Below are 27,605 nucleotides of genomic sequence, written 5' to 3' on the forward strand. Positions count from 1 at the left end.
GGGAAGCACACCTTATTTTTGCAATCCACTTTTATATTCTATTCCGAGATGAGTATTCAAAAGAGGCTTAAGGGAGGGATTTTCTTGTTTAAACAGCCAGGGGAGAAACTTGTTTGCTTCCCATCTGCTATAAAAGGTTCTTTTCTAAAAAAAAAAAAAAAAGGCTGTGAACAAAATCATCACAAATCCAATATTTCGTTGTTGTAATAATAATAATATATTATTTGATTAACATACGTTTTTATTAATTGAATTGTTTTATTATTTGCCTGTAGGTTTAACCCAACAGCAACTAGTGTAGAGGAGATTCATATTTAAATGAGCTGTGCGGGTTAAACAAGGGTTACACAATGAATGAATAAAATCAAACGTGTGACACCATTCGACTGCACTCGTGGATTCATTCACTAAACATGACAATGGCGTGACTTGCAGTTTAATCTGCAGCCAAATCCAAACACTGTGTATGCTGAACATGTGCATGGAAATAACTGAGCAGTGAAGCAGCAGTCCATTGTTTCAACACACATCGATTTAAAAAAAAGTGAGTGACCGGGTCACACTTACCGGTTTATACCGTGAGATCATCGTGATTCGGAACTGGTTTCACTGACTCCCATCCAAAAAAAAACGCTCTCCAGCTCTGTCACATGCGTCGCCTGGATGTGAGCAACATAAGAAAAGGGAAGGGGAAAACCTGGCAGACTGCTGCAGCCTTCTCTCTCTCATGTGCTCCACAGTGCAGTCGACTTCTTGCTGTCCGACTCGTGTCTGCGCATCAGCGCAGGCGGCGCAGCTCGGCGGATGGGAGCTGTCCACGGTGCTGAACCCGGGTACCGAGGAGGAGGAGGAGGGAGACAAAGAGGAAGGCAGGTCTATAGCCTTAGCGGGGGGGTCACCGTTGGTGTCTGACCGTCGACCGGCGGGTTACAGCAGCATGGGTCACAGCGAGCACTCGTCACGTTTGCCATCACAGTGATAGAGGGATGGAGGCTGCACACAGCGGTTATATAAGAGTAAAGTGGAATGCTAGCACGCATGTAACAAAGCATGATGGATTACTCTGGCCTTTTTTTTTTAATTATTTTACCCTTTGTTTGCACACAGTTATCACAATACATCCTTGCAGATATTTGCTGTAAGTCACATTTGATGATATACAGACTGAATAAATCCAAAATTATGAACAGAGTGAGAGCTCTCGTTCACGGAGGAGCTCAGCAACAAGGAGCACTATTGCCCCCTGTGGACATGTAATTAAATATCAATGCTGGTGAAATATAATCAAGCAGTAACTCCCATTAAGGCTTAATGCGGGCCGCACATGGGTCGTCTGATAAATATGCAGAATTGTATTCAGCCTTTTTCTGTTTATATACTATATACATGTGAGTGTGTATGTTTGCGTGTGTGTGAATAGTCTATACTTACCTTAAAGTCTTGATGCCCACTCAAATCGCTTTACACTACAGTGTTACCATTCATTCACATACATAGCATCTATATGCAATGAGCCAGGGCTCAAACCCCAACCTTCCATTTAACAAAATATTTGACGACCTTGCACGAATTCCCTTGTTGTGGACATAAAAGCCATACAGAATGATTTAGCCTTTTACAGAAACAGTGAGAAAACTTTTTTTCTTTGTTTTCAAGACAATAATCTGTGGTGGGTTGTTTCTCAGCGACCACTGCATAATGACGACCTGTCTTTCGCCCTATGTCAGCTGGGATTGGCACCAGCGACAATGGATGGATGACTCTTCTGCATCAGTTACCTCGTAAGAACGAGCTGTACACACGCACACTTATACACAAGTAAACACTCTGATATAACAAGGTTAGCAGTCCTTTATTGGGCTTTTCAAGAGACATATTACAAGAAAAAAGACGAGCGTGTGCGTCTTCATGAGATTACTGAGGACTGTCCTCACATAAAACAGTGAGACAGTGAGAATGCACATTGACCGCACACTGTCAATTTTCCTGATTCATGACACAATAGTTCAAAAATGATGCTAATTATACACACAAAGACACTAAAGCATGAAGTGTATTGAGAAGACAATGAATGGAGTTTTATTTCATTGTGATTAAAAAGAAAGTGAATCCTGAAGGAGCCATCAAGTCTAAAACACCTTCTTCTTAATCAGAGTATTTGTCTTGGCAGGCTGTTAATGACACTAGAAGAACGTCCTGCGGGAAAAGAGACACAAAATAATCAATGCAAAGTAAATCTGTCAGATCGACTTGTTGAAATACCATCAACAGAAATGAAGTTAAGTAAGTGGAGCTGTGATTTATTAACTTGACGTTTATATATTGTATGCACTTTGTAATCTTGCTTTAGTCACTGCACATGAAACACACATGCAAATGAGAAACAAACAGAAATGAGACATGAACAGGGTTTTAAGTTAAAGGGATAGTTCGGAATTTTGGACATAAGACCTATTTTCCAACTCAGCCAGTGTGATGGAGACGTCTGGAGACGTTTTCAAGAAATTTCATTCAGTTCTTCTAGTTGCCGAGTTCGCTGATGCTATGGCTAGCGCAAGTCAATGATACAAGTTAGCATGGCATTAAAAACACTCATACAGACTCCACAGTGCACCCGAGGCAAATCGATTGTAACGGCAGACTATCGATGTACATATCTGTGTTGATAGAATAATATTTGAAACAAAACTAACGTTGCATCGCATGAATTTTTGAGGGACTACTTTCTCAGCACTATACTTCTAGCAGCGGAATCAGTACGCCGCTGCCGGAAGTATGACGCGCTGCTGCTGCTGCTGAGACATAAATCCTTCAATTTGCAAGGTTGGTTTTATTTCAAACATTCAAGTTTTTAATGCCATGCTAACTTGTATCATTGACTTGCGCTAGCCATAGCATCAGCGAACTTGGCAACTAGAAGAACTAAATGAAATTTCTTGAAAACGTCTCCAGACGTCTCCATCACACCGGCTGAGTTGGAAAATAGGTCTTATGTCCAAAATTCCGAACTATCACTTTAAGTCTTTTTTTTGGCTGAGGAATACATTCATTATTAAAAACTAGGAATATATGAGAAAAAAAAAATGAATGTGGCAAACTAGTGTCACTTTGTAAGTCAGAACATGTCACAGTCCCACGGAACAACATCAATCAGAACAACTGCTGAAGGCTGGCAAGAGTCCGAGGCTGCTTTTTCTGAACGGCCGTGACCTGACCACAGTGGGCAACAACCACACAAGCCAAACACCTTTATGTGTGTGTCTATATATCGCTAACTGGGTCAGGATTTGGCAGATATATGGTGGCATGTGTCACCTTAGCACATTAGCTGTAAATATCTTGACTTTAAATAGCCTGGCTCTTTGATTGTTAAAACACATGGCACAGCAATAAAGAAGAGGGAATACAACTGTGCACTGTATACACTGTATATATATATATATATATATATATATATATATGTTCACTGTCACGCTAGTTCTTCAAGGAAACAGTCAAGTTTTGACAGTCATACATAAACGTGTCAGTTTGACTTAAGGCGGAGGGGGGAACCAACACCAAAGTACTCTGCGCTTTTTGCTTTCTTCTGATTGACAGGGAGACTGTCACATGTGCTCAAGAACAAAAACAAAATGTCACACCAACAATCCTCTCCAAGACGTGCAGTGAAAAGCAGGAGGTTTGTAGACTATGTGGATTACCAGGATGAGGTAGGAGAAGAGGGAGGGGCTACTGCTGAAGCAGGTAGCCATGTCTGTACAGTGTTGCACTGCCTTCAAACACCTTTCTGATCACAGTGGGACTGACTGATGCTGACTGAGGGCTGCATACACGTGCACATACAGAATTGTATTTTAAATGAGTAGCAAAGACGACAGACATTATACACATGTAGACAAAAAAAAACAACAACAAAGGGGAACTTACACTTCATCTTCATAATCTTTCGGAGGGGAAACAGCGATCACCACATCTATCCAGTCCTGATGGGAAAAATCGATAAAGTAAAAAAGCAAATTAACTAAAGCTTCCTAAGTAAAAAAAAAAAAAAAAGTGACAAAAACAACAAACAAACAATAAATCTCTGTTGGGTTTAAAGGTTCATTTAGTAAAATGTGGTGCATTTATTGGTGCTTGTTGCAGCTGAAAATCCAAGTGTGTTGGAGAATCTTTTCATCATCAAAACTCAAGATATATTTAGTTTGCTCATTGTTACAAATCAGGTGATTGTACTCAATTGAGTAGTTATTTTATTTTCAATTTCATTTACACTTACACTGGATCTTTAATTGAAACTCAATACAACTCCATTTGCTGCAGCAGCTAAAGTTAAAGGGATACTTCACCGATTTGAATGTGGCTTTGTATTGCTAGAATAGCAGTAGTATTTTTTTTAGAAAATGTGCTTCCCTCCCTCAGTTTTTCACTGAGTTGTAAAAAAATCTGTTTTCCCTTATCCAAATGTGCCCTACTGTGAGTCAAATGACGCGTTTTGCATCACAGTAGGGCACATTTTGAAAATGGAAAACAGATTTTCTAAAAAAAATACTACTGCTATTCTAGCAATACAAAGCCACATTCAAATCGGTGAAGTATCCCTTTAAGGAGGGCATTTCATTGCACGGATGCGAGTCTCACCCCTCCACTGTTCCAGGCTCGCGCCAGAGAGTTTTGTCCCTCAGTCAAAGTGGCACCGATGAGGATTTTCCCATTCACAGCCATGAGTTCATCCCCGGGGACAATACCACCTACAAGTTCAGATATCAAAGATCAGCTGCTGCGAAACACACACACACGCACGCACATACACACACAACCAGCTGGAGAGATAAAAGCAGCTTTGCATGAAGAGGTACTCATTAACAGACTTGGCTCGCTCAACTGACACAAGCAAACATGGCGTCCCCCAACACTGAGTGAGAGAGAGCTGTGTTGGAGCAACATGTGTGAACTGTATACACACATAGATGAGGCAATAAGCAGCTGTCATTCACTGGTACATCCTCACACTGCGCTCATGGTCTTCTCTACAGTTCACCATGGAGACAGTGTATTCATTCAGTACAGACGAAAAATGATTGGATTTCGGTTTGGTTTGCACAAACAAGACTTTCTGTTATCAATAATATATGTTTTTTTTGTGGCTGAGTTCCACACTCAGTCACCGGTTTATCAGTGCATTTATCAGGCAGTGTGTATTTAGGCTTACTAATATAATATAATAAAACAGCCCTGCAATAAATCATACAATCAACGTTATGATGACATTATTTTGTTGAAATGTTTAAAGAGTTGTCCATTCAACTTAAAGCTGCAGTGTGTAACTTGGTGTGCCTCTGTTCGGTCTTTGTGAACAGAAATGACACAATATTCTATTTAAGCTTCGTTCTTCATCTGAAAACAGGCTCTTCAAAGTAATATTATCAGACCTGACTGAGGGAGCACTTAATCGTATACATCAGCAGAGCAGGGGCAGGTGGGAACAAGATGTTTATCCCATCTGACATACATATTTTAGCTGTCTAGCTTTACTAGCGTAAATGTTTTCATATATTTTTAAAAGAAGATATATATGACATATTTTTACTCTAGCCTTTAACTAGCTCCTTTTTTTTTTTTTAGCTTGTTTTAAAGTTAAAACAAGGTTTTAACCTCTTCACAATAGCCTTTTCCTATATTTCACCCCGTATTGTATTTTACTGTTTTATTTGCATCTTTTGTTTTATTTCAAAGTTAAAACAGGGTTTTTATTTTGAAATGAAAATACTTTTTTCGACTTTTCCTTTTCATTCCACCTGTGTTGTGTTTTATTGTTGTATTTGCTTTATTAAAATGTATTTTTGTGTTTTATTTTTGTACTTGCTTTAAATATTTAAATATTTATTATTTATTATATTATATAATATTTAAATATTAAACATTTATTCTTCTTCGTATTATTATTATTATTATATTATTATTATTATTATTATTATTATTAATAACAGTAATAATAATAATAATATTAATATATATGCTTTTATTTTCCTTTTATTGTGAAGCATTTTGAACTGCATTCCTTGTATGAAAGGTGCTATACAAATTAAGTTTATTATTATAAAAAATGTATTATTATATATATTATATTATATTTCTCAGTATATATACATATACATATATCCATGGCTTGATCCACTTGAGAAATGGTTTGAATGTAACAGTGTATATTGAATATTTAATGCACACTACGGTTTTAAATGTCATCTTACAGGCCGTAGTGTTGTTTTATTGCATTAGAGGTTTTTTTCTTCTACTGAAGAAATAAACACCAGTTACAAAAAGTTTATAATGTACTGGCGCTAACACACATGCCTAAAATGCCTGTTAATGTTAGAATTGAATTTGAATGGAGGCAGAAATCTCTCCTCAAGGAACTAACAAATCTAACAGGAAACATGCATTGACATGAACTGAAATGGACATAAGGTTAAAGCATGAACCAAACTGACCGTGTCTATCTGCAGCACCTCCCTCATACACAGACGACACCACCAACTTCCCCAACGGAGAGTCTACTCCTCCCTCCAGAGCGAGGTCAAGCTGTCCGGTCTGAAGGACAATAAGACAAAAACATCAAACATCACTCATGCATGAGAACATCTAAAGAACGAGAACCTTGTTGTGGATCACCTTTTTGATTCTCAGCAGTCTCACATCTCGATCGTCGATCTGGTCCGTGGAGAACTATTAACAAACCGCAGAGGGATTAAAGAGCAAAGAGGAATAGGATGACGTAGGGTAATAGTAGATATTGTGAAAATAATTCATCGAGGTGCCAGCATCTTAACACCTGAATGGTCATGAACAACAATAAAGCATGGGAATTCTAGTAAACAATGCAATGGCAAAATAAATGAGAGATTCTATGAGCAGATTACTGGTGCTGCTATCAAGGGGAAAAATAACTTAGAACAAAACAATTTCAGTTGAAATGTTTTAACACATGCTTAAACACAAATGTATTATCTTTAATTGCTGTACTGCTTGTCTTATGGTTGCTGTTGTAAATTAGTCAAAAACACCTTGAAAACAGATGCTGTTTTTTAATTTAATGTTGCATATTATTTTCAACACTGTAGCAGTGGGAACAAGATCAAGTATACAATACCAAAGAGTAGGGATCGAAACCATCCTCGTATTTCTGAAATCCCTGAAAGAGAATCCACGCAGATTTCGTTAAAATTCAATACATCAAAATCTAAGTAGGCACAAAAACAAATCCCTGCAGCAACTGCTGGCTATATTTCCTTTGTCAACCACGTGTGTGTTTAAGTTGTAGTGCAAAAGTGCTGAATAATTTGCAGTCTTTAACTACTGACACATTAACTGACCAACAGAGGAACAGACACACTGTTTAGACTTTAGAAGGTAGAAGAAAACAAAACGTTCTCAGAGAGAGAAGACATCATCATGTTCATCTGAAATGACTTGATCCAGGGCACATTCACCCCTCGAAAATTGTTGTTGTGTAAATCCCATCTTAAACCTTCCAACCTCCCATAGAGATCCCCCACAAATGCACCATTTCAGTGGTCAACATCTCCTTCCTCAACAACAATATGACCTACAAGTACTGCACCTTCTACCAAACATCATTTGCAAAACTAATCACTGCAGTAAGAAACAAAATGACTGCGATGTGCATTCACACACTGTACATTCACAGTATCACAGTACTGCTGCACAGTGTGCAATGTGCATCCAATCAATGAAAATAAGTATCTTTTTAGTGTCGATAGGAGTATCTGCCAATACCAATATTGACCTGATACAGTCATTTTAGACCAAACTATGGAGCTATAACATGACATTTGTGCCATTTCAAAGACATAATTCTCCAACTGTGTAACATATATATGGGCTGAAATATGTGCCACCAGAAACTGAATATGAATCGTTTATGTTTGAATTTGAATTGCTAAACTTGAATAATTGCATTAAAAAACTGAATTTGAATCATTAATATTTGAATTTGAATTGCTAAACTTGGATAGTTGCATTAGAAAAGTGCATTTGAATCACATAATTTGAATTTGTACTGTTTAATTTGAATTATTGCATTGAAAAACTGAATCTGAATAGTATAATTTGAAATTGAATTTTTCAAATTCAACACCCCATATCTTTCACATTCAGTTCTCACAATTCAAATTCAGTTTTTTAATGCAATTATTCAAGTTTAGCAATTCAAATTCAAATATAAACGATTCAAATTCAGTTTGTGGTGGCACATATTTCAGCCTATACATATATTCTTCTCCAATAAGGAGGAAACAAACAGCACACAATATGACTATATAGGATTTTTATCTGTCTGATGTCAGATCCAGTGATTTTGACCAGTACAGGTACACTGGTGATAATACTGAGTATCGTCCCGGCTCATCCATAATGAAAAAAACTAAAGGGGCAGCAATCACTGAGCCTGAAGTCATCCACCAGGAGACATGATGTGAAGAAGAGTGAAAGAGGAAGAATATAGATCACAGCACTCAAGTGATGATAGATGGATGGTTATTATTACTGTTGGTTGTTGATGGTTGATTACTTGTCGTTTGTTCTTTGATTTAAAAGACGAGTTGAAGGGCACCATCCGTTTCAGCATCTCTTGAGGCTAAAGCACAAAACCAGGTAAAAAAAATCAACAACAACCCATAAAACAACGAATAAACCAAGCCTCACTCCCAATATGTGTCTACGTTTTAAGATAATACACTAACAATACAGAGTTTCTTTACAGGCTGATAATAAGATGTTGACTAAATCCTGAGTAAATAAGATATAATTACAGCCTTTGGGGGGAAAAAGTGACACAAAACAAAACTGCACTCAGGAACAATTTTGTGCGACGTCAATATTTCGCTTCAACTAATGAAATAAAGACTCGATAATTGTTTCTAAAAAATGGCAATAATGGTATAAAGCAGTGTTTCTCAATCGTGGTCCTGTGGACCAACTGACCGGCATGTTTTAGATGTTTCCCTGCTCCAACACACTTGATTCAAAGAGTCAGCTCAACACCAAGCGCTGCAAAAAGCCTGTCAATGTTCAATTTATTTCAATCAGGTGTGTTGGAGCATGGAAACATCTAAAACACGCAGGATTGAGAAACTGCTATAAAGGAGTTGTGAGCAGCAGCAGTTTATAATAGGCTTGTTTATCAGCATATTCTCAACCTGTGCACTCTCCTGCACCTAAAATACTCAAGGTGTCCTTCAGGAAATCATTTAAAGGCGCCATATGTGGCCAAAAACGGTTACTACACTCAAGTTCAATATACCGAGATCTTTTACGTTTCGTTTTCTCTGCCAAGTTAGCTAAGGCGAGGCTCTACTGACTGCAATGATTGGTAGACGGCGGTAGGTGGCGCCACATGCCAAAACATGATTTCAAAACATAAACGCGATTTGCAGTCTGCAAAAGATGTTTTTTTAATGCAAATATTTTGTCTGTACTGTTGTTGTTGTTGGTGAGTTCAGTTTGTTATATGAACATTATTCCTGAGTCTCTGTGACATATTAGGAGGATTTTATGACCAGTTGGTTTAGATTTATTACATAATGCACCTTTAACGTGGAGGTCAGTGGTAGCATGTTTGCTCTGATGTGCGATTATATGACTGTATCAATTGTCACGGTGAAGTGGGAGCGTTTCTGGAGAAGAGGTTTTAATATCAGCCAAGTTTCATTAGTGCTTTTTGACAGGAAGGACAAATGGCTTCCCTGCATGATCTAATAACCACAGACTGGGTCTCTGTGAAACAGCTGGAGAGTCTGGCACTAGTGACTAGATGACGACATACTGTGTCAGATGTCGGAATGTTTTTTGGAACTATCAAACCGAATGAATGTTTTATATGATGAGCAGAGAACTGCAGTGTGATGTTTCATACCAGACCATCCGAGCGGTGAGCAGCTTTGTGTGGCTCTGGTCGATGGGCCTGCGACTGCGGCAGCATGACAGGCTTGGACATGACGGGGGTCGTCTGGCGCCTCAGGTTGGGGGGGCTAGGAGCTAGTTGCTATTGGGAAAAGACCATTTTTTTCCAAGCAACAGCTGAGTAAAAGGTTTGTATTTAAATGGATAGTTTATGTTTTTAGAAGTGTGGCTGCATGAGGTTTGACACATTATCAACAGCGACATTTCCGTGAACCAGCCTAGGACCTGATGGTAACACTTTAGATTAGGGAACACATATTCACCATTAACTAAGTGCTTAGTAATCATTAGGCACGTATTAACACCTTATTCTACATAACCTTATTCTACCGCTATTACGAACATGAATTAAGATTTTTCCTACATATGGTGTTAATACATGCTAAATATTTACTAATAAAGGACTAGTATGCTACGTTAGTAAGCACCTAGTTAATATGTGTTCCCTGATCTAAAGTGCTAGCGACCTGATTACTGACAACATGCACAGAAGGGAAATGGATATTACCCACTTAACATGGCTCATTTTACTTTATTTCACAGTTAGACAGGGTTTTAAGGCCTGAAACTGACGTCGTCAACCACTCACTCTTGATTTACAAACACGTGACGCCAGCCTGGAAAAGGCAGTTTAAGAGAAAGAAAAAACATCTTTTCTTAAGATAGACAGGTTCAGATTTCATGAGGTGAGCCCTTTGTTATGTGGCTAATATTTGGTTTCCCTTCTGTCGCTGCTGGCCGTGCCTGGTGTCCCAGGCTGGTTCATGTGAGTTAGCTCACTTAGCAAATGTGTCAATTACATCAAGAAAACTTAAACTATCCCTTCATGCACAATGTTCATGTCATGACACAACAAAAGCCTTCGAGGCTCAAGACTCAAGCAAATATGACAATTTTCCATGAAGAGACTCACCAAACTGGATGTGGACACATGACTGGCATGTGATGTATTTCTCACTACCTGGACCGCAGTGAAATAAAGAGAATCTTTTAGCCCCTGGCATATGCAGCACACTGCAGGAATTACTGAAACATATACCGCTTTCATCTCATCTACGCAGCACACAAAATGCTACACCCCACCGAGACTAAACAAATCACACGGCTACAAGAGAACATCAGAACTAAAACATCTGAATGCATTTCCCGTTGTCAAAAGAAAATTGTAAGTCAATGACCCAGTTCACGAATGCTAACACAATGTATTGCTCTCTTCATGCATTAAACATACCAATATATAAACTCATTAATCCATAAACCTATGCAGTGAAAAGAATTCAAATCCTCCTGCACACTTCATTGAAAATACTGATCTTTTCATAGACTCTAGGAAATACAAAAACAATCCCTTTTATCTCATTTTGCCAGACACACCTGATTGAATAAGTAATACGTCACACAATCTCAAATTAGAAACTCTAACCTTTGGACTAGAGGGGTGGGACATTTCACTGGTGTTAGCCGAGTAAAGCCCTCCTCTGGGGAGATAGCCGCCCGTCTCCCACTCACTCCTGTGCCCTGGTGGACTGGGAGGGTGTTGGAGGTGATGGTGATGATGATGATGGTGGTACATGCCGAGGGAGCCTTGTCTGTCTTCAGAGTGTTGTGGCGGTGGGGGCGGAGGAGGAGGAGGTGGAGGCGGCGGAGGAGGTGGAGGTGGCGGTGGGGGAGGAGGTCGAGGAGCAGGTTGAGGGGAGGACGGAGGCCACGATGTTTGGGATGAGGGAGGAGTGAGATGGGCTTGAGTAAGGTGGGGCTGTGGGTGAGGTCTGCGGCCCTTGTTGGTCAAGGTGGAGGAGGCTGAGGGCAGTTTCCTTTTACTGGCCGGTGATGGAGGTCTGTGCTGAGGCAAAGCACGAGAGGGAGCAGGAGGGTAGCTGGGCACGGTTGGATTGAGCCTCGGCGAAGGAGGAGGGAGGGGCAAAGGAGGAGGAGGAGGCTGGCTAGTGCTTGGCTGGGTGGGGGCCAGTCTCTTCAGAGGGCCCCTAAGGCTCTGATCAACATTATCCAGGTTGATGTCGTCCAGATCCGTCGTGGCCAGATGGAGGCCACCGGGGAAGCGCTTCACCTTGTGCTCGGAGGCGGGGGAGAGTGGTGGCGAGAGCTTTGCGTCACAGAGACATGAAAAACCTTGTGTTATTATTATTATTTTCACATTTCACTATTTCTACGTCTTTTTTTTTTTACATCCTGACTGTCATCACCTGCTGAAAAAGCATGTGTCTTTTGTTGTTGTAAGACTGGAGGCACTGGAGAAAGTGCTCTCACCACTAACACTGAGCAACTTTCACGTGTCATGTTACTCATGTACGAAGAAGTATTAGGGCCAACCAAAAAAAATTAAAAATCGGGCAAATAAATAAATAAAAACGGCACAAAAAAATCAGGCAAAAAAAGAAAAACGGCACAAAAAAAATCAGGCAAAAAAAAACGGCAAAAAATAAATCAGGCAAAAAGAAATAGCCGATTCTGAAGTACTGCTTAATCGACGCGTCTGTAGAGGCAGCCATAGCCAATTAATTTACTTTTTTGTGCTGGATTTTTTTTTTGTGCGGGATTAATTTTTTTTATGAGCCGGATTTTTTTTGCCTGACATTTTCTTTTTTTTAGCCATATTTTTTATTTTTTTTGCCAGAATTTTTTTTTTGTGACAGATTTTTTTTTTTTCCTTCTGTTTTTTTTGGTTGGCCCTAATACTCCTTCGTACTCATTTGACAGAACATGTGACAGTAGCCTAAAAATGGAAGCTACACTATAGTGTGTGCACTACAACGTCTGTTGCTGGGGAAAATCCACCATCACTATTTGGCCTGTGTCAAGGTGTCTGCACCCTGCCCGACGCTAATGCATTGTGTTTATGAAGGCTGTATATGATAACATAATATCAGAAATAGATGTAATGTAAGACAATATATTGTTTGCATAAGTTAACACTTCCCAAGGTTGTAGAAAAGAGAGGGTTTGACTTATTTGTACCTCAGGGGATTCATTCTCCACACATGAGATCTGCTCCAACCGAGTCTGACAAAGACGCTCCACCCAGTGCTGCACTTTCTCAGACTCTTCAAGGTCTTCTCTCTCCGTCTCTGACACCTGGTACAGAGGCAGTATCGTGTAACTTTGCTGTAAATTGCGTCAATAAATACGAATCAAACAACTTGGGCTCGATCCGCGCTGCAATTCCATTACCTCCTGAACCAGCCTGTTGATCTTCAGCTGCTTCTCCCGTTCATGCATCTCTTCTTTCTCCTTGGCCAACTTAAGCTCAAACTCCATCTCCTTCTTGTTTTTCCTCTGCTCCTGAAGCGTGTCCGTGTTTGAACCTTTCTTCTTTTTCTTCTTCTTTTCTCCCTTCTGAGGTGCCATCAGTTAGTCAAAAATAAACTACACACTAACCACATGCCAAGCCATGCAAAAACAGCCACTGACAGGCAGCAACACACAGTAAACGACTCGGCAAACCTTACAACTTTTTTTGAAAAAACAAACCTCTGGTCTGTAATCTATAAACACCACCTTGTCATAGAGACAGGAATCAAACATGTTTCTTTTTGCGATCACTCTGACACCACACTAACAACCACACAGCTGACAGTACCTTACGGATCGATGGCAGTTTCCCTTCATATCGATAAAACCAGCCAAACGCTGAGGATGGAGATGAACACAGGTCATTCTCACAAGGATCAAGTTCAGAAATATTCTCAGCAAACGTGTATGTATCAATGTGTGAGCACTACACAGCACAGCAGTCATAGAGAAAAAAAAATATTATCGTCCCTGTTCTCTGTTTTCTGTGCAGACTCTTCGTATCTTAAGTGAACCAAAAATCATCTTTCAGGTGGAATTTTTGTTGCACATCTTTGGCAGCAAAATACGACCTTATTTAAAGGGTGAATTCCAATTCCTTGCTTAACCCTCAATCTTAACCCTCAATCTCAAAAATGTGCGCTCCCTCTAGTGCAAGTGCTGTCCCGATTCTCAGAAAAATTCAGTTGAGGGGTGAGTTTAAGGGCTGTATCGCCCTCAATATTGAGATTTTCCGAGACCACCCTTGGGAGCAAGGGCTACCCAGAATGCATTGCGTGTTTTCACATAAGAAAGATGGCGTTGAAAGCAGCGAAGCGAGTGCGATACAAATGAAGTATTTTCTTTGTTAATAGAGATATAAAAATGATGAAAATCATTGTATTATCGTAGTTTAGGCCCATATTATGCATTACTGACGTCATTGTTGCGTAACATTTATTTTTATTTTATGATCTTTTGTCAATAGCCGGCCGGTGCGGACAAGCGATCGTTTGCTATAGTTTACCCTTCAATAAGCCGTGGTGTGTGGTAACTGTCAGCTGAATATGTCCGTGGTTGTGGTATTTGTATGAGTATCATCTTATAACTAACTGACAACCTAATAACTTGACTGAAAGAAAATAATAAATAAATAGTCGTGACATAAATGTGTTCTTCTTCTTCTTTTTTGGAGTTGACAGACTGGACGCAGCTTTCGCGTTATTCTGCCCCCTACAGTCTGAAGACGTATCTGCATTTAAGGGGTGTCCCATTTCTAAGTGACAAAATAACCCTCAACACTTGGTTTTGAGGGCCAGTTAAGAAAAGGGTTGAGCTTGAGGGTTAAGATTGGAATTGGAATTGGCCCAAACACAATATGCTTACACTCTGGTTGGCAAAGGAAATATAGCACTAGCCTCCAGAAAACACCTGTGACGTGCAATCGGAGGCTCCGGACTTACTTGTCTGAGCCGCTCTTCCTCCTCGTCTTCCATTGTGAAGTAGCTACCTTCATCATCTTAGAGGAAAGCACGGCACACAGCAGTGACAGAACAAGAGCATGCAAAGGAAAATGAGATACAGGACAAAGATAGTTCTACAACTCTGTGGCTTCGAGAGAAGAGTAAATAAATCTATTCGGAAATGGGGTAGAAGATCCGTGCATTTAAAGGAAAAGAGTCAGTCGAGTGGCCTTACGAGAGCTCTTAGCCTTAGGAGAGGGGGTTGTTTTTCTGTCAGGTGGAGCAGGTGATGGGGTCTTTGGAGTGCGTGGGCTCTTAGGCCTGTCTTTGGCGCCCCAGTCCTCCTCCCAGTCTCTGTTGTGCTTCTTCTCTATAGCCTCGATCCTATACAACAAAAAAAAGCACATATGACGTGTGATGTTTGACATGTTACTTCAACAAAACTGAATTGACACTTAAAGGCAAATCTGTTTCATACTTATCCATCTCCTTCTTATAGCGATCCTCTTCCTCGGCAGCTTTCTGAGAAATCTCCATCTTTCTCCTGTTTAACACAGAATGAAACGACTTCCATATACAAGAAAATATGTCATTACAAGCTTGCGGAAAAAAAAAACCTAAAAACATATGTAGTGATACTGATTCCAAATTATGGACAAACAGAGATGTTAGAACATGGCACATATGCATCCTACTATCAAAAATTACTTGATATACTGTTTGTGAGCACTTAAGAACTGGAAATCACCTCCTTTGCCACAGTTTGATTCTTGTAATTTACATACCTGAATAGGTATATGCTGTTTGTGGACTGGACATACTGTATATACTGTATATGTACTGTAAAAAAAACATGAGCGCTTAAGCTGGGACAACACTGTTAAACTCACAGATGCTAGCTTCATTTACAAAATCTTCCATGGCAAAGCACCTCCTCCATTAAAAAAAAAAAAACTCGAACAGATCAACAAGAGCTGGCTCTAGAGGTGACTGTGTAGTTCCTTTTAGAAAGAGTGCCTTTAGTCAAACCACGTTTTGTGTTCGTGCTTCTCACACCTGGAATTCAATACCACACACAATACGTGAACTCCCGACTCTGACCTCCTTTACCAAACATCTCAAAGTCTGGCTATTGGAAGATCAGCACTGTTGCCACAACCCTGCCTAAACATTTATATAGTGTGGTGCACATGTGTTTCATGATCCACTAAACTCTTCATTGTTTTTGTCTTTTTTTATTCTTTGTCTAATTTTGTTTTTTTCTCTCTCTGTAATTATTTCCCCTACTCATACTCGCCATGAAGGCCACTGTTCTATTTGTTGTTACTATTGTTTTAATTGATTTTACTATCCTATGTTGTTGACATCAACCTGCCAAAGGGACTAAAGATGGAAGTTAGCCGTTTGGCTATAATCTTGCATATTTACATGTATATGTTCATTAATATGTATTGTCCCTGCTTTAAATAAACTCAAACTCAAACTCAAACTCAAATATATATACATATATGTCATTGTATATGCTTTCTATGTACTGAAAACATCTTAACCTGTAAAAGAATATGCTGATAAATTGGACTAATAATAGTTTAAATAATTGTAATGTAATTTGCAAACTCTCCATAAATATATACCGTTGACAAAAACTATTTCCACACATTGTGCTACAGCACAGGACTATAAACAAAGAATATGAATTGGATGTATAGACCTCCAATGTGTAAAGCTCTTAAAAAAAAGAAAAATGTGCAGCTGAACAGAAATCTTTATGGGGAAATTACTAAATATTGATCAACTTCAGGTCCTTTGTTTCATCCACAGTGGAAAAGCAAAAAGGCCACCTATCGTAAATGCACAACTGGTCACAGAAACAGAGATTATATCTGAGACTGAATACAAAAGAGGTCTGAAAAAGAGAGCCAACGCTATCTCCCGTTTACTCACTGCCTCTCCTTCTCCTGCTGCTCTTTGACGATTTTGTTGGTCTCAAGCGCCACCCTTTTCTGGTGCATCAGCTCCTGCCGGTCCAGCTCCCTGCGAGCCTCCAGGGCAAGGCGCTCCTCATCTGTCATAAACAGATCGCTTCCCTGAGAGAGTGACAACAGCCATAGTGAATAATCAGGGAGAGACATCAGGCTCGATGTCTTTGCTCTGGAGAGCTCTGAGGGCAGGTCCAAACCAGCCTCTGAAGAGACGGAAGTAGAAGTAGTATTTTGTCATGTCTTGTTTTTGAAGCTTTGCTTACAGCCTCAGAATCACCGATCTATAGCAACGAACACATATAAAGCAGCAGAGTGTTACAAATAAATTACAATTGCACAGTTTCCTATTTATGAAAACTACATAAACACGGGCAATCGCATCGCAAAAGGCACCCCATCATTTCAGTTAATGCATTGAATAAATCAAAATGAAGACGCACAGGCTAACGCAATTACATCACCACAGAGTGAAAGCACAGTCAACAAGGCTGAAGGCAAACAATCTGCAGAGCGACATGAATGATGATAAACGTTATTGTTGCAGACAGCAGGGGTTCGAGGCTCTGGATGGTAATGTGTCTCCAAAATTGAGATCTGTGAAGTGCAGAAATGAAATGGGAAGAAAAATTGCCTCCCCACATCCTTTCCATATTTCTTCCTGGGAGAATAACATGTAAATTCAAAAGCAATGAAGTACAGTTAATTGTCAATACATCGGGTTTCTCTTAATCAATATATTCTCTGATTTCTGATGTAGACGTTTTATGCACCATATTTAATTGTGTATGTCTTTGCCATTTATCACATTTTTTAAATTATTTAATTGAAGGTTGACTGTGTTTAATAGAATGTTAGAATCACTGTGCGAAATACAGGGGGGTCTGGGGGGGTTACACCCCCCTGATTAACACTTGAGACCCCCTGAAAGCCTCAAATACAACATTTGAGGGGGGTCTAATGTAGGGCTGGACGATAAATTGAATTTTATTCATGATTTTGACTTCTCACGATCATAAAAAGATTATAATCGGGAAAAAAACAATTAATGCGCCACACGGCGCGGCGTGTATGTAAATTCCTATGCTACAAAAACACCTTGAATGCACCAGTGTTATGTTTTTTTCCCTAAACATCTTTGTCATTTCAGTTTTACATATATGATCTACGTACATAATACACTCTGCATGCTTTCTTATCCTTTATAACCAGACAAAATTTAAATGTATTTTATTTGTAATTTTGTATTTTTAATGTTTTAATGAATTGCATTCCAAATGGCGCTGTGGAAAAGGCCCCACACAAGCCCACATCTGACAGGGAAAATAGCCAATACTGCAGCGTGGCACCTGGGGTGGTGAAACAGTATTGTGCAACAAATGGGAGATGGGACCCCCCCCCCCTCCGATTATTAATGGGTATTTCGCACACTGGTTAGAATGTTTTTCTTCAGAAATTAAATGGTGTAATGGCTTTGAAATAAAAAAATGTTTGTCTTACAGAGCCATAGCCATAGAACAATGTTTTCTGGTATGTACAGTCTCTAATTCTTACACAGACTGTTAATTAAACACATTTTTAACGTCAACATGTGAGGGAAAATAGATTCAGCTTAGATCTTCAGCTTATAGAGTACACTGTGTCTTCAACAACTTGTATTTAAAATCTGCAAACACGGTGTTGAACACGCTGCACATAATGCTGACGATTATGACGACGATCACTATTATTGGGTGAAATGCACTGGTGTACTTACAGCTCCTGTCAGGACGGTGATAGTCAGACTCCTGCTGCTCTTCAAGACTCGCACAGCCTGGAAATATAATAACAGTTACATTTGAAAGAGAAAAAAGCCTTCAAATAATGCTATTCATTTCTAAAATGATAACTAATGAATAAGAACATGGGGCCATACATTGACACTGATATGTTGGTGGTTTTGTGCACTAATCTAGGTAATCTGTCTGTGGATCAGTGACCAAAGAACAGAACAAAAACTGCCAGTGATGCAGGATATCTCTTCAAACTGAAACACCCTCGTGGAGCTTTTGTATAAACTAACAAAGCAAACAGCATTTTGCATGAAGGATAAAAGAATAAGGAAAACGTACCTCTGAGTGATCCACACTGGTAAAATCCACACCATTCACCTCCACAATCTGGTCGCCAACCTACATTTTGATTGAACACATGGTTAAAAGGTGGGAAAATGTGTGTTATTTATTTATTTCATGGAGGTGTTTTTTTGGAAATCACCTCAAGTCCAACTTCTGCAGAGAGAGAGCCTGGCTTGACGTTGCTAATGTAGATGCCAGGTTTCTGGGTGGGACCGCTGGAGATGCTGATGCCCATTCCCTTTGAGCCCACAAGGCTGAGGAAAACCTTCTTCTCTTTTATCTCCTTCCCTCCGATGGACGCCAAACCAGCAACGCTGTTCTTTTTCTCCTGTAAATATGTTGACATTAAGTAGAATGTTTTGATGCGATACGATTTTCAAAACCTGCAGACTGCGTGAAGACAAAATATGCAGTCTCTTACCCCAGACTCAGACACAAACTGGTCAACAAACTGCCATTTAAGGGGCTCATCAGAGGAGCTGGAGAGATAAGAAAAAGGAAATGAAAACACAGAAAAACAGATTTTAATCTAAACTAAAATAAAATGAAAAAAGTTAATGATATATAAAACCCAACCTTTTGGCTGGGATCAACCCAACATCTGCAAAGATGGAGTGAAACAAATGTGAAAAGTTCCATTAATGTCAAACATCTTTCATTTCGACGAGGATCACAACACAACAACACAACACTCCTGTTGCGGTGAAATGAGTCTGTGTTGACGTACGTCTGACTTTGAGTGACACGGTCTTCTTTGTCTTGATGAGACTGATGACTTCCTCGTGGATACAGGAGGAAATGGAGTATCCGTTGATTCGCACAATCTCATCACCAACCTGTGAATCGACGCAGGGTGAGATGTGAAGAAAGCAATCCATCAAGACGCATCAGAGTTATCTGTACTGCACGTATGTCTCTGCTCGTGTAAATAAACAGCTGCTATGTAATCTATTTACCCGTTTGATGTGTTTACACTTGACGAGTGACATACAGTTTTTCAATCCAGTTATTGTATGTCATGTCATGTATTAACAGCCTTTGTAGCTACTGCTAATTTCCAATGTCTGTCCACTATTAGAGTTTTACAAACAGTGTTTAGCAGCAATGGTAATCATCAAAATCATTTTGTATGTTTCTGTATGGTTAATACACCCGTAGCATAAGTTCTAATGCTAAAATATAATAATTATTGTTATTCAATCATTTTAAATGTAGTGATTTACAAATCAACAGAAGCACATTATTATTTGTTGATTAAGATGTCAAATTATACTTATGTACTTGCATTCCTAAACAGAAAAATATTTTTACTGGTTGAATGTTATGCTTGACTACTCTGAGACGCCCAGTGAACCCAAATGTGGGTATAAAAAGGCGAATTCAAATAAATAACAATAACACTTTCAGTTTAAACAAGATTTTAGAAGTATTTCTAAAATATTGCAGTTTTCTTGTGTTTATGACATATATTTGTTAAACATTGTGTTTATATATATATATATATATGTATATATACATATATGTATATACAAATACATATACATATATACATATATATACACATATATATACATACACATATATATATATATACACATATATACATACATATATATACATATATACATACATATACATACATATATACATACATACATACATACATACATATATATACATATATACATACATATACATACATATATATACATATATACATACATATATATACATATATATACATATATGTATATATATATATATATATATATATATATACACATTTATATGTATAAAAAAGCACATTTTTAAAAACATTAAACATTACTTTAACTGTCCATTCTTACATGAAATGGGCTGTTTGTTTTAACTACCTGGGTGAATGTGAACCACCAGAGACACACACTCAAGCGCTGCTTGAGTTTAACAAACGTGGTGCTTTGCACCACCTAGTGGATCCTGGTATTATGACAGCTAATAACACAGTCACAGACAACCCAGATAGACTTGATGGACAAAACATTATTGTCTAATTACACTGTACACACAGTGTCAGTCAAAAGTTTGGTACTGTAAATGTAAACTACACAAACATGTTTCAGAAGAATTAAAACGCAGCCGTTAGTGACATTCAAGGAAAAGAAAAAAACAGATCACAGTGAGCGCATATACACAGTTACACACAGCACCTGAAGGCCTACGTTGGCAGCCTGACCATCTTTGACAATCTGAGAGATATAGAGACCGCAGGCAAACTCCAACCCTCCTCGCACACTGAGGCCCAGTCCATCACGATGTGTCCGATCCAGACGCACCTCTTTGAGTTTCCTGCACAATCAGGGAAAAAAATACACGAGAATATAAAATAAATTAACAAACGACCGAAAGAGAAAGGGGATGGTGGCAAAATGCAAACAACGTCAGCACAACGACCCTGCTGTACTCACCGTGACCTCTTGGGGGTAAGAAGATCGTACTCCACCTGGTGTTTGAGTGGGATGAGAGGTCTGATTGCGTCAAACAGTGGCAAGCGCTTTGGTTCATTGATTACCAGCTTCAGGTCTCCCACCAGCACCGGCAAATCCATCGACCTGAGAAAACGAGAGGGGGAGAAAAAGTACTGATTTTTATCAAGTAAGTTATTTTCTAAATCAAGCACAAGCCTGTATTTTCACTTCCTTCCGTCATGTTTTTGCTAGCATTTGTGTTTGTTTGTGTTTATTGTTTTTTGTCTTTTAAGAAAATAATTTGCCTTTTTGCAGAACAGCAATAATTGACTTTATTCTAAAGTTCAAATCATCGTAATGATGATCAAAACAATCATTAACCCTGAGAACACCAAGCATTTCCAGCTGCTTTTTTCCATTAATAATTTTAATTTTCAACATCTATATAAGCACACCTGAGCAAAAAGTACTTAAAGCTCACATAGAGTGGTCCTGTTGCACATATATGCGAGTTATGGAGGTCTACTTACATACATTAACTTGTTTTTATGGTCAAAAACCTCCTAGTTGCTGTAAACGAGCCGATAGAAATCTCTCATTACTGACGCTCTCCTCAGCCACAGTGTTTCAGACTGAAATCTAACACCCAGAAGACAGAGTGTGTTGTGATTGGCCAGCCAGCGTAGAGCCTTCCCAACTGTCTTGTGATTGGCCAATACCCGGAAGTGACATATTCAGCACACCCGCTCTCAGAAGCGCAGCTCCCCGCCGCAGTCCCTTTTATGACTTTGACCCGGAGTCAGACCCAGAGTCAGAAGACACTGTCGCTCGTGAAACATCTCCACAACGGACGTTATTCTTCTTCTGCGGTTCAATGTACGCAACCGGATGTGCCCGGACTAGTGCCCGGAGCAGGACGATCTGCTGTTCAGGAGAACCGTTGTTTACATAACCGGACCGGGTTTTTTCAGAGATCTCACTGAGCCCGACATTACAATAAAACACAGCGTTCTCCGCAATGGCCGAACGGTTTGTTTCGAAACTTCAGGGCTTCATAAACAAGGTAATGATGCAGATACACACTAAAAAACAGCGTTAATTGGAACTTCCGGTCTAGGTCCGCTTTAAAATGTTTAATACGGGATTAAATTTATGAAATTTGGAAATATGTCACAATTCAAAGTTCAATTGGCTGTCTAACTTGTCTAATTTTGTGACCTCTGCACAAGTATTGCTTCTCTATATCACTACTAACTACTAAAAAAAAACTTTGACTCAATAAAAGCCTAATAATGTGACCTATCAACACAACCCCCCACAGGATGTCCATATAAGGAGTTGAGTATTATTCCCACAGCAAATTACCATGGATGCACCTGCGGCACAGATCCGTGCCCCGTGAGCACTAAGGGTTAACACCTTCCCTAATCATCTGTTTCTAACTAATATATTATAACACATATACGGCACATCCATAATACATGAATGGTGATGGCCAAAAGAAAATCTAATCAAAGAAAGACCAAAGAAAACTACAAGAGCCATTAAAGCAGCACAGTCAAAGCTACTGTATAAAACGTGTCCACCTGGCCTCCTCGCTGCATTATTAATAGGTGAAATTCAGCTCTGTTTGCAGGATGAAAATAAAAAAAGAGCTTTTGTGAATAACTGGCCAGGCTTGTCAGAGCAGAGTGGAAACTGATCAGAGGCTTAACCTATAGAGCCACAGGCCTCCGCCTCTGTACAAGGATTCACTGAAACCTAGACCTGTCGCCCCCCCACCGGCCTTCAGAGAAAAGGCTGAATCCACAACGGACAATATATATATATATATGTATATATATGTAATTTAAACTGAAGGTGTGTGTGTGTGTGTGTGTGCATCAAAACTGAGAGTGTATAAGTCAACAGGTGTTAGAGAAGCCAATTGAGCATCATTTCACCTGCAGCTGAGAAACAGTATCAGTCACAGACGCAATGAGCCAAATGAAAGCATTTATTTTAATTCTACGGTATTTAAAAAGTGCAGGCAGCGAGTACTCACTTGTGATACAAGCGGAGGACGTCGTACAGGTAATCCTTCTCTGCTTCATTCTCGATCAGCAACTCCACCTGCAGGAGAAGACGCACATTTGGGTGTCATCCCTCTCCTCACTGCTGAATCACAGAACACGTCAATCCAAGCGTATCTCTTTCCTGCTCTCCTGTCAACACTCAGTGTGGGGTCCACCGTCTGTGTGTGTGCGTGTGTGTGTGTGTGTGTGTGTGTAAGAGTCATACAAACCCGATGGCGGCTCAGCTGCAGCAGGAGAATTTTGAGGAAACGCTTCGGCCAATCACTGATATAACACATTTCTTTTTTTTAAATTAAATCTAAGTTTCAAACTAATTTTTACCCTAATCGGACTGAGAGATATAGTTGAACCTAAGCTGTAGGATAATGAAGCACCTTCGGAGTGAAGCAGGTGTAATAGGGGGCTGACCCTTCCCTAACTATCAAACCACAGGCGGGGGAATAATGGCACGGCGGCAGAACAGCTGAGGAGAGGCTGCAGTGGGAAAGGTCAACAGTGTCCTCTTACATTAGACACAAACAGAGGTAAAACATTCACACCAAGCATTCACACACACGCACGCACGCATGTACACACCTCATTTAAACTCTCCAAACTTCAACATGCAGCACTCACTATCTACTGTATGATTATGTTTGTATAAGTGTATTTAAAGGGACACTGTGTAGTATTTATGGGTCTATATGACCCAAAATCCACTTTTTTATACATATTATGTGCTCCTGCATTGTCTAGTCGCTGTATAATATTCTTTGTTTCATTTTCGTAGTGTTTCAAAAAGTCATTTAAAATAACATGGTCGCGGGCCGCTACTGCAGCTGAGGATACCGTAGCGCTCAGGTAAGGGAGGGGGTGAGCAGAGGAGCAGTTCTTTGTTGTACATTTCAGCCTCTCCTCTAGATGGCACCAAAAACTACTTACTTCACCTTTAAGACAAAATTAGTATAATTTCAAAATACAAACACTTTGGTTGCCGTGTCCTTGGAGGTGGGGAAAGAAATCTAAACGCAATATATCATGATTTTTTTCCAGGAAAAAAATGACTGACATGCAACGAGCAAAACTTGGGTTTGTGGGTTATTATGTCAAGAAATGTTTCTTTAAATTTTGATCTAAGAAGGAAAAAGAAAATTGTAATTATTATTTATTGCTATTTATTGCAAAACTACAGTAGTCTTACAATGAATCAGAATCGCAATACAATTCTTAAGGCAAGGGCCTTGTTTTTAAAACACAACTATCATGACTATTTTAGATCAAACATTGTCCTGACCTATGCACATCTTATTCTACAGACTGAAGAAAACATACTTGTTACTCACAGATGTGCACAGATATCAGAAAATGTGAAAATTAGAATAATGATGTAAAAATAAGAATTCCCTCAAAATCAGCCCTAATTCTACAACACCCTGAATGGACGAACCAGGTGGACTTGTGAAGCAGGAGCCTACTACGCAATCAACAAAGCAGAGACATTGACTGCTTGTTGCAGTTTGCAGTCTCACCATTAGATGTCACTTCCATACTGGGCCATTACAGCAGAGAAACTGGCTTTGATTAATGACAAACTACACTTCATGGGAGCAGCTGCGAGGTCACTGTGAGAGCATACACGGCGTTTACGGCTGCCATTAAATTCTCTTGCTCAGTAAGACACAGTCAGTTAACTGCAGTGGACTTTAGCACCACGCTCCAATAAAACAGGAGGTGTTTAAATAATGTTTTCACACAACACCATCCTGCGTCACTCTGCTCTATTATAATGCACACAGACTGCGAGGTATACATTTAACTCCTAATAAAAACAGTCAGCCTTTAAATGCCAAATTGTAATTTGAGACGATTCTTCATTATGCGGTCGTGAGGAACAGGAACACATTTTTAGTTTTGTCTTTTAAGGGCTGGGGACCTTTCAAGACAGAAATATGAATATATTTTTATTTTAAAAAGCCTCCATGTGACATTTAACTAATTGTAATGAGTGGGCAAGTGATGGATACTCGTTACAGGCTAAAACACCATCCATGACAGTGAAAGGCAACATGCAAGTTGAGAAATACAGAAGAAATTGAATTGAAGAAACAGGGGAAAAGTGAAGTGAAATAGTAAAATTAAGACTATAGCGCTGGAATGTCTCTAATCTGGATTGTTTTATTATTGAAGATTATAAACAAAAGCGGGCACAAATGTAACAAACTGACAATCAATTGTAATTGCAGCATTTAAAGACATTTAAAGACAATTCATCAGTTTGGATAGTGTTTGATAAACACAGCTTGATTGTGTCGTGCATGTTCTCCCCTCGGCCTCTAATTAAACTCATAAATTGTCCCATTTCTTCCGCTCAGCTGATCATCTCTGGCACGTCTGCATTATCCAATGCCGCGATGCCCTTTGTGAAGAGTCTACAGAACGAGAGACACTGCGGCCTGTTTATGCAGGACAGGACAGATGGCTGAGTGAGTGATCCTACCTGTTCAGGGGCTGAAAACACCCTGAACATTCAGTGTCATGTTTCCTTCTTCTAATATCTTTTTACCTAATCCCCACATGTACCAACACCAACCAGAAAATATCATATAATATAACCTCAACTTCAATGCACGGATCCAGATAACATTCACTGTCATGTTATTGTTGCAGACCATACTGACACAATATGTACGGATACATATTGTTCCATTATTCTGTTTCTGTGACCTCTCCTTCTTCCTTAATTAAACTGATAGATTATATATATTTATTTGTATATTTACAGGGGCTAAAGCCTCCCTAGTTGTATATTGTATGTATATTTTAACATAACAGTAATGTGACAATTTCTCTCTAACCACCAGATAAAGAAAAACTGTCCTGGTATGTTAGTCTGACTAAGACAAGCTGGATTTTAGTCGGACTATCGCATTTACATGACATGAAGGAAACAAAATGATTATTTTAGTCCGACTTAGCCTTCACATGCAGGAGTAATTGGACTATGAACCGCATTATCCTGGTATGTTAGTCTGACTAAGACAAGCTGGATTTTAGTCGGACTATCGCATTTACATGACATGAAGGAAACAAAATGGTTGTTTTAGTCCGACTTAGCCTTCACATGCAGGAGTAATTGGACTATGAACCGCATTATCCTGGTATGTTAGTCTGACTAAGACAAGCTGGATTTTAGTCGGACTATCACATTTACATGACATGAAGGAAACAAAATGATTGTTTTAGTCCGACTTAGCCTTCACATGCAGGAGTAAGTGGACTATGAACCGCATTGTCCTGGTATGTTAGTCTGACTAAGACAAGCTGGATTTTAGTCGGACTATCGCATTAACATGACATGAAGGAAACAAAATGATTGTTTTAGTCCGACTTAGCCTTCACATGCAGGAGTAATTGGACGATGAACCGCATTATCCTGGTATGTTAGTCTGACTAAGACAAGCTGGATTTTAGTCAGACTATCGTGTTCACATGACATTAAGAAAGCTGAATTATTGTCTTAGTCCTACTTAACATTTCTTCAACCCATATCTGTTATGATAATATTTGGACCTATCAGCCATGATGCTGAAACCAGTTTTAATATTGTGGCTCTACATTAAATACATACAAAAAAATACTATATACACATAACATGACAATAGTTCAAAATTAAATAAAAAAGCTGCTGCACAGTATTGTACCAAACTGGTAACTAAACTAAAAACTAGTAATTAGTTTTAGTTTAGGAGAAACAATGGTGTTGGACTCTGTATATGGATGCACAATACTATAAATATAGTAAAGTAATTCACCTGAAACCGTAATGTATGAAGAAAAGGTAAATACACATTCACATCAGCCACAACATTAAAATAGATGACTGGTTTAATGTATGAATGACTTATTAATTTGATTTGATTTGATTTATTTTCCTTTGAAAACAAATAATAAATCCTAAATCATTATTTTAGCTGCTGCTTGTTTTTAAAGGCCTGTGTCTGCTGCGCGACATCCCGCCGGCTTTCCGAGACACCTGAGACAGCGAAGTGACGTGACAACCAGGTAAATAAACAAACACACCGCTTTTTATAAATTAATACAAACAAAAGCGAGAAAAGAAAACAGAGACATGAACTCAGTGTAGCTGAAGGAAATGTCAGTATCTTACCTTGTGCCTAAATTCTCGAGCAACTTTGCGCTCCATTGTTGAGAGACAAAAGAGAAACGGGCCGACGTTCAGTGCTGCGTCGTTGAGTTTGACAGACGGGGCTGGACCGGG

General features: G+C 39.2%; 2 protein-coding genes across 3 annotated transcripts in view; both read right to left on the bottom strand.

Annotated features, from left to right (window-relative positions):
• The window catches only part of abcc8 (ATP-binding cassette, sub-family C (CFTR/MRP), member 8), a gene marked incomplete at both ends in the record, with an annotated part of 85,337 nt that extends 84,749 nt beyond the window's left edge, over window positions 1-588 (bottom strand). For both annotated transcript variants that reach the window (XM_083894134.1, XM_083894133.1), the window contains one exon: window positions 568-588. In XM_083894134.1, coding sequence (XP_083750260.1) covers window positions 568-588 — 21 coding nt within the window. The remainder of the gene's footprint in view (window positions 1-567) is intronic.
• Window positions 589-3,923: 3,335 nt separating this feature from the next.
• Window positions 3,924-27,530, bottom strand: ush1c (Usher syndrome 1C; the record flags this gene model as incomplete). The annotated part of the gene is made up of 19 exons (XM_083893509.1): window positions 3,924-3,983; window positions 4,639-4,748; window positions 6,489-6,588; window positions 6,670-6,723; window positions 7,148-7,189; window positions 14,730-14,785; window positions 14,965-15,113; window positions 15,208-15,273; window positions 16,674-16,816; window positions 18,465-18,521; window positions 18,820-18,879; window positions 18,965-19,153; window positions 19,247-19,304; window positions 19,402-19,426; window positions 19,553-19,661; window positions 21,015-21,153; window positions 21,273-21,416; window positions 23,317-23,384; window positions 27,495-27,530. 19 exons carry the CDS (start codon window positions 27,528-27,530, stop codon window positions 3,924-3,926), a joined length of 1,665 nt encoding a protein of 554 aa, XP_083749635.1.
• Between the last annotated feature and the right edge of the window lie 75 nt (window positions 27,531-27,605).

The sequence above is a fragment of the Microchirus variegatus genome (assembly GCF_963457635.1).
Source record: "Microchirus variegatus genome assembly, chromosome: 8".
NCBI classification, from domain to species: Eukaryota; Metazoa; Chordata; class Actinopteri; order Pleuronectiformes; family Soleidae; genus Microchirus; species Microchirus variegatus.